Source organism: Bombus vosnesenskii, unplaced genomic scaffold (assembly GCF_011952255.1).
Source record: "Bombus vosnesenskii isolate JDL3184/JDL3185 unplaced genomic scaffold, Bvos_JDL3184-5_v1.1 scf7180000013264, whole genome shotgun sequence".
Classification (NCBI taxonomy): domain Eukaryota; kingdom Metazoa; phylum Arthropoda; class Insecta; order Hymenoptera; family Apidae; genus Bombus; species Bombus vosnesenskii.
Genome location: NW_022882924.1, coordinates 10,437,960 through 10,452,090, shown reverse-complemented (window position 1 = coordinate 10,452,090; position 14,131 = coordinate 10,437,960). Strand labels below are relative to the sequence as shown.

Here is a 14,131-nt window from a genome sequence, read left to right as displayed (position 1 = left end):
TCTATTTAAACTCTATCTTTTCACTCACGTTCATAAAGGCACAAATTTCCATAAAAAGTCACAATTTACTAATGGATAAGCAAAGTAACATATAATAAACGCGCGTCATCGGACGTCTCATCGCTGAAAGGGTTAACCATTATACTCAGCAAGTATGCTCAAAACGCTCTTATCCAAGCGTCTCCTTTTAAGGAAACGTTGCATGTCGACAGGAGAACTATCAGGATCATGCTGGTAATCGAAATTCGGCCGAGAACCGAATTACGCCTGATCATTTACGCTGTAAATATCGTTGAAATATTCATCGAGGAGCAGTTTGCCACTCTCGCCGCCGTCGATAAGCGGCTACCAGTTGTGCCATAATACTAACGGGCATCCGTTACAATAAACATCCGTTTTAAACGGTCGCTATCACGGAACGTGCTCGAACAGAATCAACCGAAAGCAACGTTAAAATCGCACCTCGCGGGAATCCACCTCTAAATTTACAAAAGAACAATCGACCTCTGTAAGATTACTTAAAAATCGAACCCGTAAATTCAACGATAAACTCGACACGTTCGAACTGAGAATCGCTGCGCACCATGGAAAACACGAATTTCGCGAGCTGAAAGAGACGCGTTTAAACGAAATATACGTTTGCGATGAAACAGAACGGATTCGCGTTAATTGAACGCGGTTTGGCAACGTTAGAGCTGAATTACTCGCCACATCGACGAATTTTTGCGCACACTCTGATTGGTTAGGTAATTTGGTGGTTGTGATAGGCTCAGTGTAGATATGCAATTTATATACTAATGAATCGAGGATTGCAACCTTTTTTTTGCAATCGCCAGTGGTGATAGGAGAATAGTTATGATCGAATGAGTCTTTTATTATGCGAGCCTCTAAATTCTAGAACAATTACTTTTTCAAATCTCGTGAAACCTTTACTGCTATTTAATAACTTGAGTAATGTCTTTATCGCAGACGTTTCATTTTTCTCGCTTTTATTTTTCATCTTTAGTCTTTATAAACGTCACAAAGCAATGAAAATATTTTACATAAACATATGCGTTGGATGACCAACCATTTTTATCAGTTTCTATGTTCATGTTAACGTGTACACTAAATCACCCTGTTTTCAAGTAACCTGTAATATCTTTAACGATCCCCTTTCCCTTAGAGATTAGAAAGCTTAACGTCGTCATAAATTCATTTTACTAGCCTTCATATTCACGTGCACCAATTTCAACAGGGAATTTTGTTTCTTAATTTGTTTCTCTGTTGCTTACTTCCTTCTTCTTCTTTCAGCAATTTGTTCTTAGCCCGCATTTCCTTCCTGTTTCTTATTCGCTTTGTTTCGTGCATTATTTTCTCCGTCGTTCCGTACCATTTTTTTTTATTCTTTCAACCGTCTTTACCTCCCGCTCTTTCTTTTCTCGTTTACTTTACTTCTTTGTTCTCGGTATTTCATCACGGACACGCGTACAAAATATCCGTCGTCCTTTTCTCGTCTTTCTTCATTCGCAGGGCCTTTATCGTCGTCTTTCAACTTGTTCCATTTTTTTCGTGCTCGAATTAATTAGAGGATCTGCTTGTTCGAATGGTCTTATCAATTACAAAGTTACAGGAGATGTTATTTATATTAACGACGACGAAACGTTCGAGTAAAATGCTGTCGTTGCGCGATAAAGTAATAAGTAGGAAAGTTTCCGTGGAGAATGAAAATCTAATTAAAAAAGTTCCCTTCGGTCCCCGTGGAATTTATATTAAGAAGCAGCAACCACTGTTGAGACACACACAAAAAAAGGGCGGAAAGGGAGAAGAAGAAGAAAATTACGCGACATCTTGATATCGAGTTTCCCTTTAATACACGCTGAATTAGTCTAATTAGGTCAAACTTATTTGTTTCGATAATAGCATGGTATAATATAGTACTCGCTAATCGCGGGTATAAGAGCGTTCTAATTAGAATGTTTATTGCAATTTTACTTGGCATCGGAGGATAACGGGTCTTCACGCTCCGACGATCGAATTGCAACATAATTGCCCGCTTAAACGATACGAAAATCATTTCTTGCCGACGCATTCTCTGTACTTAATAACTGGCGCCAATTTGCGTTTGATATTTCATGCAAGTGCAGTGAGAAAACCGAGCTTTATTATGATTGACGGAGCAACAATTAATTGCAGGAGAAAGTAAAATCAACAGACTATCAGCGATTTCATGATTAGAAGCTAAATTACGCGAAAATACGTTTTTCACATTGTAATATCGTTATTTCATATAGAACGCGAATTAGCTTCTCGTAGATAATTAAAATATTAAGCACCTACGTGCAAAAAGAAGAAAAAGGGAACTGAAGAAATCAAGAAAATAAGTCCTCAGCTATTCAAACAGCAAAGGAATAATTCCAGAATATCCTTGCTATCATAAAGGGGAGGCAAATCCGCTAGCAGTTAATTGCGCGAGGCGGAGCAACGGCCAGGGATCAAAAGCGAGACGCCGAAAAGCGTTTCCACCCTCGAATCGCTCGCGTTTCCTTAGCCTCTCTCTCGCTTTCTCTCGTGGCCCTCTCTTGAAATTTAATACTCTCGCCTCAGACATCGGTTAACCCTGGCATCAAACATTTCGCCGTGGCCGTGGATAAATTTTTAATAGCCTCGAATCGCCGGGACGGTCGACCAGAAGAGGCTACCTCTGTCTAACGTGGCGCATTCTCAACGGAGCCGCGAGTGTTCCTTTCAACGAATTTACACGACGGTATTTGCGCTCATTCGCGGAGCTATTTGACTTTCGCGTTTGCACACAGATAATTATAATCGAAGACCGACGATCCGCGGCCACCACCCAGAGGCGACTTTAATTAATCACGATGAATAACGACGGAGTCCACGCGAAACTTCGTTAACTTGCAAATTTTCCCCGGGACCTGAAGCCTCCTCTGCAGGATAAATTCTCTTGCTCTTGCTTCTTTGCGCGTCGTCTTTGATTTTCCAGCCGCGGTTTTGCATTTTCTTTGGACGCGTTAATGAGCGTAACCGCCAAAAGTCGTGAGGCAGTAACGACACCGGTTTATGATTGATTCAATGATCGTGATCTAGTCGAGAGTAGATATACAGGGTGAGTTATATTCTACAGACATTCCTGGATAAAATCTGGATCGAACCTCTGCGTTGTACTGTGCGCGTAAGTTACATTGAAATATAATAATATAATATATTTAATAATAATTGAATAATAATCTAACGCATTATATACATAAAATCTGTATCGGTTCTTCGGTCGAACTTTAGTATATACTGATAGAAATTTTGAAGCCCTCTATACATTCAGTAGAATGTTTTGCAAGTTGAAGCTGAGTTATTCGAGGTTACGGAACTTCTCTGCAAACATGACCTAATCAAAACTGTTAATCGCAGTGTTAATTAATGAGAAACTAGCGCTAAATTCTTAAATCCTCTCGCATACATTCGGTTGAGTGTTTGCTAACCTACCATATGAAAATGAAACAGTCAAAGTTACTGAACTTCTCAGCAAATATAATCTAATCAAAATTAACCATCACAGTGTTAATTGATTAGAAAGAAACACTAAATTTCAACATGCCCTTATACATTAAACGAAACATTTCTCAAGTTGCCATACGAAAATTAAAGCATCCAATGTTACTGCTTCTCTGCAAATATAGATTTAACCGAAACCAGCCAATCGTCACAGGTTTAATTAATCAGAAACAGGCGAGGATTTTATTCGAAGCTAAATCGCCGACGAAACAAGCGGACAAACACGCGTAATCCAACGTGGTTATCATCGAATCTTCCAACAGAAACTCATAGAGCTCGATCATCAACCGTTCAACGCGAGGAGATTGCAGAACAAATTGAAGAAGGCTTCGGCCGGTAATTGTGATTAATTGGAAGGAATCCGCGGCGCGATTTTCCTAGAAATACAACGTGCTGGAACGATACCAAGAGAGGTAACGCCACCAGGCAGATCCATAATCTTGCGATCATTGCAAGCGTGTTTCCTTTTCCATCCCAGCGTTTCGAATCATCTAACGCCGGGACAGCGTACGTTCTGACGCGAGATTGCGGAACAAATCGGCGCGAATTTAGCCCCGGCGATCGTGATTAACCTTTACGCCGCTAAGGGTGACCATAGTCGCTCGTCATTAAGCGACTAGCCTGTAACTCTCGGTGCAATCGCCTATTGCAATCGTCCAACGAGATGTTGTTGCGCGATGCGCCTCTCTTGTTTGCACACACAGTTGAAACAATTAAATTTCTCTTCGTTCGTCATGTCGAATCGGAAAGAAATATTGAAAGCTCGTATATTGCCGATGTAATCGATCGTAGGAGTTTTTGCTCGTCGTTTTGTAAATCACTTTGAAACAGATTCCTATTAAATTGTCTATCTGCCTACCGGGCATATACAACTTTATTTATTTGTCCCGTAAAAATTGCAATTTAATGGTATAGAGTATAAGGAATTAATGGGTTGCAATTAGGATTTGTTTGACGATGTGTAAATAATGTCTTTGTAAGGATTGAACTTTTTTTTAAGCAAGAGACAAGTCTATGATTACGAAACGATTGATAAAGATAAGAATTTCCTTAGACGTACCGACACTGGTATTGTTCAGTGACTCCAAGACATTGTATTTGACACTGTATGTACAGTATATAATAAGTGAAGAAATTTATTTTTAAACAAATACATGCATGAAACAGGAATTTTAGTGAAGATTTTTAGGAATAGCTAAAAGTGGAAAAATGTAACTTGTACCAAAGATGTCTTGATTGTTTGAGTCTTTTTCGAACAACCGTATTTCTCTCTTGCTAAGAAATTCTTTAAGTTTAAGGAAAGTATGGAATAATCATCCTTGTTGTAATTTCAAGTTTCGATCGTATACTAAACTTAAATTTAATACAGAAACTAATTAAATTTTCTCTGTTACCTTTGAACGATTAAAACAAACAGGTTTACTATCTTTTATATAAAGATACACATTTACAAGATGTACAATTTTTGTGTAAATATGTAATAACTGTGAAATATAAATGATAAAAAAAATTACACCACCACTGCTAAAGGAGCAAACGCATTAACACGTTGACCGCCACGCGTGTTTTCAAAGAAATCTCCGTCAGGCCACGCGTACAGCAGTACCAAGCGTTCTCTGCTAGGTGCTCCCATCGATATTTTAGCAATGCGAATCGCTCAAGTGATGATCTCAAGAATGATCTTTCGTTTCATTTGTTCGCAACATTAAAACCACTAACTGTTGTTGAATATAATGAAGGAAAGTGTGGTATAGATTATTCCAACCAAATGGTTTCTTATGCCACCACAATTAGAAAAGGAATCAAATGGTACAGAAAACTTGGCATTCAATTCTTTCTAGGAATTTCTGTTGTAAACGCTTTGACGGTTTACAAAATGGCAATAAGAAACAATATAAATATTAGAATATTTAGACAATTATTAGTTGCAAAATTATTAAGGTTGTCTGAAAATACAAAAAATCCTTGTCTTCGACGGAGTCAGCATAATATCGCCGTTCGGAAAAATGATTCCGGAAGAAGCATTAGACGCGCATGCAAACTATGTTATGCAAATAAAAGACATCGAATGGACCGAACAAAGGCACAAAAGAATTTGAAGAAAACAACAACTTATTGTCCAAATTGTACCGACCAACCTCAACTATAGAATGTTTTAAATTTTTACATTCTAAATAATTTTTTTAATAAACCATTTTCGTATTTTTATTTTATAACAATTCAACTATTATTACAATTAATTATTAATTAACAATTTATTATTATGGAATATCTTTTCAAATACCTACAACGATCCTTCGCAAGTAGTCAAATAAGCGACACCCCAATATGGGTTACATGGCCTGACCAGAAACTGACAGAAATACGGGTGTCGTGGCGGTCAACGTGTTAAAACTCCTTTTGCGAGTTAAAACGAGTCCAAGACCGAGACATACAAATTCGAGGAACGTGCGCAACTTAAAGATCCCTCTTGGAAAAGAACGCTGATTATCCCAGCTTGATACGCTAAGGGTAAACCCCACTAAAGCTCTCATACTTTATGCCCAAAAAGCTTTTGACTCTGGCTACACATTTCTGCTGCAACGTTTTCCAGCCAGATCGTGTAACATAATTCTGAAAATAAAGCATCGGCGAGCAACGTAACGAGTTAGAGAAACCGGAAGAAATCGGAGAGGATTTAGCTAGGATAATCGTGATTAATCACGACAGATTCGAGAGGGCCAACGCGAGATATCGCGTTCCTGGAACTGCATCCACCGCGATAACGATCCGAACTACACTCCAGAATCATTTTTCCAGCGATCGTCTCGCGTAATTTCCTCTTTCCAACGTACTTTTTTCTTTTTCGGGTGTATCACCCAAGAGCCAATTACACGGCTCGCATTACACGCGTTTGATTCACGATCTCTTGGTCGAATAATCGTGCGAATAGACTGTGGATTTTTTCTATATTTATTGAAAATTTGTAGATTTTCATGCAAAAAAACATGTAAAATGTCCACAGTACAATATTTATTAGAGTATATATATTTATTGGATGAAATTTCAATTTAGATCCCATTACCTATGTTCGTAGAGATAGAAAAATGCATAAGGATCCGCGGTTTAATGGTAATTAATTCAACGATTAAAAAGAATGTACACGATGGCATACAAAAGTGTATAAAATATCCAAAATAAGGTAGTTCTTATAAGTAGACTGCGGATTTCATCTGTAATAAATTTCAAAGTACAAAATTGCAAGGGATGCGTATCATGTGAAAAAATATATAAAGTATCTAACGTATAATGTTTTCTACGATACTTGACAAGTAAAGCAATTTTCCACCGAGGTAGAAATTCCACGCTTTTAACTGTATCAAAAATATGAATTTACGTAGAAATCCGCGGTCTAATTACAATTTTTAGTAAACGAAACAAATTTCCATCTGGCTTGCGTTTCTTTAGTTACGTTCATAAAAATAGGAAAACGCAACGAGGAAAGCGCAACGATCAGGTAAGTTAGGTCGGGATATGCTAGTGTAGTTTCTATTCTGAAGTTTCGAAGCTGTTGAAGTTCGCGAGCCGGTCCACGGGACTCCATTAGGTTCGTTAAGCGTTAACGCTTCGCGAGCAACGATATTCCGTAATGGCTAACCTGCAGGCTAATGGAACGCGGGTAGAAAGCGGATTTCACTATAACCTCGATTCTGTCGTTCGCATTAATATCTATTGTGATTACTTTTGCTGGCGCCACTGCCGTCAGCTCGATTCGGGATTAATTATTACGCCGAAAGAGAACAAGAGGCGGTATGGAAATCCAATGAGTTCGACCACTCGTAACTCGGGACAACGCTGATTTTATTGCTTCGCTGCTTCCATTCTGACTCTGATTAGTTTTTGTGAGAGAAATGGTAGGTCGGCGTATCCGAAAATTTTGAGTGAGGAATGTATTATTCTTTTTTACTACGAAGGGCGTATATTGCAGGATGAAATGAAATTTTTTGAACGTCACCAGATTTTGCGACTGTTTCTGATGTTTCTGTTTTAACGCACAGTTTCTATCTAATTTTACTGTAGGTTGATTAACTCGTTCTCAATATCGAGCAATATAGTTAAATACAAGACAAAAATATCCTCGAGTAATTATTTGTTAGGAAAATGTATAAAATAAACGTATACGTTCTCTGTAATATAGAATTACTTTTATTTTCATTTATGTATCGTGCCAAACATTGTACGATAATTAATCTTGCATGTACTATTTTTTACTTTTTACGTATTACTCCGAAGATGCAAGTAGAATAAATGTATGTGGACAGATGTCTATGTTACTAATTGTGCTCTATAATGAAACAGGTTAGTATCATCTAACGAATAAGATTCCACAAGTTAAAATAGTTATCTATGGAATTCACTACAGACTTAAAGAAAAATGAAAAGAGGAAAAAGAAAGACAATAAAGGGATGCATACAAATTGAGAGATTAGTATAAACTTATTTCCCGTTAAATTATGGAACAAGAAATAGAACTTTCAATATAAAAATATTGCTTGGCATTTACAAGGACATAAATGAATATTTTAAAATTCTTAATCACTCGCCACCTTTTTTTCATTGTATTTCACGTTCCTATATTCGTATCATTATAACGATTCTCTGTATTAAAAAGGGCTTATAAAACGAGCCACTCGCGGTAGAAACATCAAGCGTACAAGGGAAAAAAATAGAACACGACGCGGAGAGCAGTGGCTTCAATGTAAAGAATCGACGCATTGTCCAGGGTGAAAGGTCAAAGAGCGTTAAAAATACTGAGTTGGTCGAGGGTCATTATGGAAGAATTAGATTGTGGAAAATATGCAGCGAGCAGATAACGAACGTACAAGGTTGGCCTAATGAAACAGCTCCGGTACCGTTCGAGCGCCTCTTGCTCTTCTTCGATCGACGAGATAAAGAGTATCGTGCACTGACCTTCTTCAGGTGACCCTCGCTCGTGCCCACGAAGACGACCGTGTAGTCGCCGGTCGAGGTAGCAGCGACCGCCGTCAGATGTGTATCGAAAGTGAGCACAGGGGTTCCCTCCATCGGATCTTCGCCTCCCAGAGGTGTGTTCACGTCCAGACCGCAGAAATCCTCGCCAATCGTTTGCAGTTTCTGTAATCAGAGATAAAACGAAATCGTCGTCAGTTCGGAGTTTGTTGATTCCATGAGCAGAAATTTGGAACGAGCGACTATATATGTGTTTTATTGTATATTGGATTCTGAAGATTTTAGTTTTGAAAGTTTCAGAGATGTGAGTGTGAAAATATAGAAGTTAAGACGTTTGGGACGTTAGAAATTGAATGTAGAATTAGAAGATTTGAAAATTTTCAAATTAGGAAATTTGAACGATAAAATTGGAAAATTTGAAATAGCTTAAAAATTTGACAATTTAGTATATCGACAAACAAGAAATTTCAAAGTTTGAAGATTTTTAAAATTAAAAAATTTGGAAACCGAGAAAGATCGAGTAACGCGAATATGAAAATTAAGAGATCTTCAAAGATGTTTAAATCTAAGCACATGAAAATAGGAAAATAGCAATTTATAATGATTTGAGATTTCAAAAGATATTTAACAGGAACAAAACGCTATGTTACATTAATCAGCGTATCTTTCTATGAATCTTTTCACCGTGAAACAAGTATATTAATAATAATTGCAACTTATTATTATACGCTGAAGATTGTAACAGGTGAAGCAATTAGCTGTAATGTACACTGTTTACATGACAAACAACGGTAACTAATAGCGCTTGTTATGAGGTGCGCTCCTTATTTTATATTTACAGACTAAATGCACCGTCACTCGTGAATATTTAAAATTTATTTTATCTATATTCGCGCGGATTAACAAACTCGTGCAGTCAAAAATATCATCTCCTTCCTTCGTTAAAGTTTTCAGTAGAGGACGATAAAAATAAGCTTCTAGAGACATCGGTTATCGATTTTGCAAAGTTTTGTTTGAGTATCGACAGTCTTCTAAGTTTCTGACATGTCAACGGCTATTAAAAAGCAGCAAGAAGCTCCGAGTTTACCAAGTTTTAATTAAGATCCGAACTTTTCCTACTCATGAATGTCTAAATCAAGAAGTATCAAGGTAAATGAATATGCGAACGGAAAATCGCGAAACTGGGAAAAATGTCACGCTTCTATCAAGAACTTTTTTATACGTTACGTTAATCTTAAGCTATTCTTAGAAACGTTGATCTTACAGCTTAAGGATCTTCTAAGTTATATCACATAGTAATATATGAAATACATTATTATTCGTCTGAATTTTAATATAATTATCTTCAGAGTTAATAGCAACAATAATGTACTATATGATTGAATATACAGAAGTTGTAATCATTTCATTCAAATCTAACCGAATTTAGCGAAATGTTTAAAAAATGAACACTATTAAAAATACTTGTAATACTATCATTAATTATACTATTATTAAAAATAATATCTCTTGAGAATTAAAACCAAGCATCAGCTATTAGTATAAGTGAAATTACTTAGGACATTGACTTCGGAAACATAGATGAAGATCACTGAAATCGATATGCTATGTCCTCTTCTATATTATTACTAAATATTCATTTCAAAGAATCCAATCTATTATAATATCCCTATAAACTAAATAATTATAATAAAATCTATATTAAAAAATGAATATAATATATTAAAATTAAAAATAAAAATTAAAAAATAAATATAATAAAATCTCTTGAGAATTAAAGCCAAGCGTCAGGAATTAGTATATGTGAAATTACTTAGGACATTGACTTCGGAAACATAGATGAAGATCATTGAAATCGATATGCTATATCCTCTTCTGTATTACTACTAAATATTCATCTTAAAAAATCCAATCTATCATAATATCCCTATAAACCTACTCTTACAATCTTTCAAACTTCAATTATCTGATTTTACCTCATAAGGTTATCAATTCTCCTAATCAACTCTCTCATATTAACCAAGGCCAAACCGCAAATCAAATCACGGAAATCGCGTATTAGATTCCGCGTTCCTAAGCAATAGAGACATCGTACGCATAAATAGCTTCTTCCTATCATACCTTGCACCCTCTTATCTCTAATCGTAGAGACCTTGCGGCGGCATGATTAAATCGCCAGATGATAAGTTCACAGCGACGACCGTGTGAATCCCGCGTGTACTATTTCATAGCTGGGAAGGCATGCACATCTTATTGATTTACGATGGCTATAGGAAGTATTGGTACGCAATTGTACTGGCAATAAAATATATCACTGTATTGACGAGGAAATGTCTTATTGGGAATTAATTTATAAATACGATACAATTCCTAATAAAGAAATGTCTGCTTGGTTATTTCTGATAGATCTAATTATATAGCAATTATTAAAGCAAACACTCGTATTAGCCTAAACTGTCACGTAAATGCTAACTTTATGGCATATTAATATATGGAACAATCTATGAGCAGATGAATTTTTATGAATGAAATATCTGCGTATCTTTTGTATTAACGAATAATAAATAATAATAAAATATCAAATTATAAAAAGGTTCGATTTCAGAGAAAATACAACGTAAACGATAGTCATCGTTGTTTGTTTTTTACCAAACAGGAGAGCGCATGCAATTCAGATGCTACGGCTATTTATCAGTTTCTGTAAAACGGATCGAGATGAAACATAGCCTGTTTTCTTTCCCGGACACCGTTCAAACCTGTTCAGTAGTTTTTACGTGATGCGAGTACAAACATACAAACAAACAAATACAGATAAAAATATTCCAAAAATTAGTTTTTTCGACTTCGTAGCTTACGAGCTGTTCCTGGATGATTGTTTTATTTACTTTTTACTCGATGTACAGACATATTACTGTCTTATTGTATGTACAGATACACTGTCGTGAACAAATATGAACTCAACCCCATTTTTAGATTCTTCATAATATTAAAACAAAAACTGACAAAACCGTTTATATAATATCATATTATAATATAATACAACAATCAAAGTTTTCTTATTTTTATCTCTTCTTTTCTTATCGTTTTCTTATTAAGTCTAGATAAAGTGAAATGTTCCTTAAAATTGTGTTTTCGGCTGTGAAAAAATATTAACTTAACGTTAGTTTTGTTACGTTTTTATTCACTATATACTAAGTTTTTCGTCCATGCAGATTTTATTCTCTTTTTAAGTTCAACGATATTTCCCAAAGGTGGCTTTTTCTGATCATAAACTTTTCTAGCTAGAATTCCCTACAGGTTTTTGAGGGTCAATGCTGGCCATAGTAATAATTGTATTCCAAAATATTGGAACCACCTTTTTTTGTAGTGACGGTTGTATGAATGGAAGCATTGTCTTGACGAAAAATTGTCCTTTTATCTTTTATTTCGGCTATAAAAGACAATAGTTCGCCATGTAACATTTCCTCATATTCTATAACGTTTTATCTATGCTTTACAAAAGCAATTTCACTTAACATATCTAGGCATAGTCAGTCATGTCTCTTGCAGATATTAAAGAAATAATACCGAAAATGTGTTTGAGTCTATAATTATTCACAGCAACTGCATCAGCACAGTCATTTCACAGCATAAAATTGTATATACTTTAATTTGACCGAGTAACTCGTAAACAGTAGAATATCAATTCAGAAAGTCGTATCTACGTCCTAGCAATTATTTTTCTCAAAATAAGCAAATGTTTGGTGATTATGGGCACGAGTATACAAATAAAACCATGCGAGGTGACGACGAACGACAGAAAGCAGCATCGTCCCTTATCACGTGCCGTTCCTCTGCTCGTTTTTTCAACTCAAAGATGCTTGAAAAACAGAAGGACGTTGATTCGTTTGTGATTTCCTCTGGACGTGATTTTCATTACGGGAAAACAAGGTTATCGTGGGTTATCGTTCGCGAGCGGAAACCATGAAAAGTATTCAGCTGGTGAAATATCACCGCGAACCAAGCCACGATAAATTATCGTAGTGTCGACAATTAATTCTTGGCGGCGTAGTGGCGATTAATCGTGTCGCGCGACCAGATGCGATACTTTATTGCCCTTGGTGCCGAACCTTCCTCTCGTTGCGTTGCTTTCAGACGAGCGCAAGAAGTCTCTCGCCACCCGCGGACTTGCAGTTCCTTCCTTCCAACTTCGAACGTACCTTCGCTCAGTGAAATCGTCTCCAGTTTCGCGGTGATATTCGCCGTGACAGTCTGGTTGAATGCCACGCGGCTTTTTGTTGCGGGAGGAGCACCGAGTTTTGGTCTCTTCCGGACCATGGCCGGGGACGTTGATTTAATTGCGCTGAAGTTACGATTAATTTCGCAGGTCGCGAGTTGAGCAACTTAGGATAAAGTTGGGATGCTGAAAATGTTTGTCTCTTTTTTTATGAGACAGAAAGAGAAGACGATAAAGTGGATTGTACGGTGGTTTTCTTGCGGAAGTTAATACGTCTGGAAAACTGTTGTATCTATTTTCGTAAGTATCGCTAAATTTATATAGTTCTTCGATGCAATACAATACAATATGTCAGTTAACTAAACGATAAATGGATGTATTTGTTTCTGGGATAGCTGGCGTTGAACGTCACTACGCTATGTCTTTTTATAAAAATATCAGAAGATATACATTTTCATTGATAAAAGATTTCTTCATCGCAGCTTCAAGAAATCATCACGTGACGAAGTAGACGCATTGACAAGTATCTCCAAAATTTTGTCAGACGTTTCACAAACCTAAGACAGTACGAAAATGACGAAATAATTTTCAATTTTTATATAAACAGGAAAAAGAATTAAAACGGTTGCGCTAAAAAAAAATCAATACACTATTTTTGACAGTAGAAAAATCAAGAACATTTAATATTACCTTAAAGCGATCCATCAATCTATCCGAGTTCAATATCCTATCCAATTAAATAGAAAAGAAGAAAAACTGTCTTGAAAATCGTCGCGAATTAGCCGGCGGCTTAATGAAAGTCAAACCATCGCCGGGATTCAGTTGATTCAGCAGAAACTCTTCCATGAGTCGTTCTACGAATGCCGAGCAAACTGACAGGGGATGCTACCCTCGCCCATACCTCGCCGCACACATACATCCATATTTACACATATTTTCTCACAGACGAGCTAAAACGTTGAAATCTTCGCACACACATTCACATAACCAGGAGAGGTCAATACATCGACGAGCAGAGGTGGAAAGCCCCGGTTTCGGTGAGACCACTCTCAAGTCAGCTCTATTTACATTCCAGGGTTGCTTTCGCCACCCTGTATACACTGCACCGAACAATTATTTGCATTCCTGGTGCTAATACGCCGCCGACGTTAACGGAAGGGGCGTTGCAGTACACTTTCGCTTCGCAACACCACGTTCCACCTTTCTTCCTCTCTCTTCCATCGAATTCTCCATCTTCGGCCAACTTCCTTCTTCCTTCCGTTAGAAAGAGCCAGGCTCGAACAAACAATGGTTATGGTAAAACAACGAGGCTCTCTATTGAAAATGCGCCTAATGCAGCCATCAACACAAAATGGAGGCTCGTTACTACGCGTTCTTTGCTCCTTTTTTTTTGCTTCT

At 36.9% G+C, this 14,131-nt stretch overlaps 1 protein-coding gene across 2 annotated transcripts in view; it reads right to left on the bottom strand.

The window, feature by feature from the left end:
* LOC117237775 (plexin-A4) overlaps positions 1-14,131 on the bottom strand; it is a 425,345-nt gene that overhangs the window by 96,196 nt on the left and 315,018 nt on the right. For both annotated transcript variants that reach the window (XM_033502106.1, XM_033502115.1), the window contains exon 3: positions 8,500-8,682. In XM_033502106.1, the coding sequence (XP_033357997.1) occupies positions 8,500-8,682 (183 nt within the window). The remainder of the gene's footprint in view (positions 1-8,499; positions 8,683-14,131) is intronic.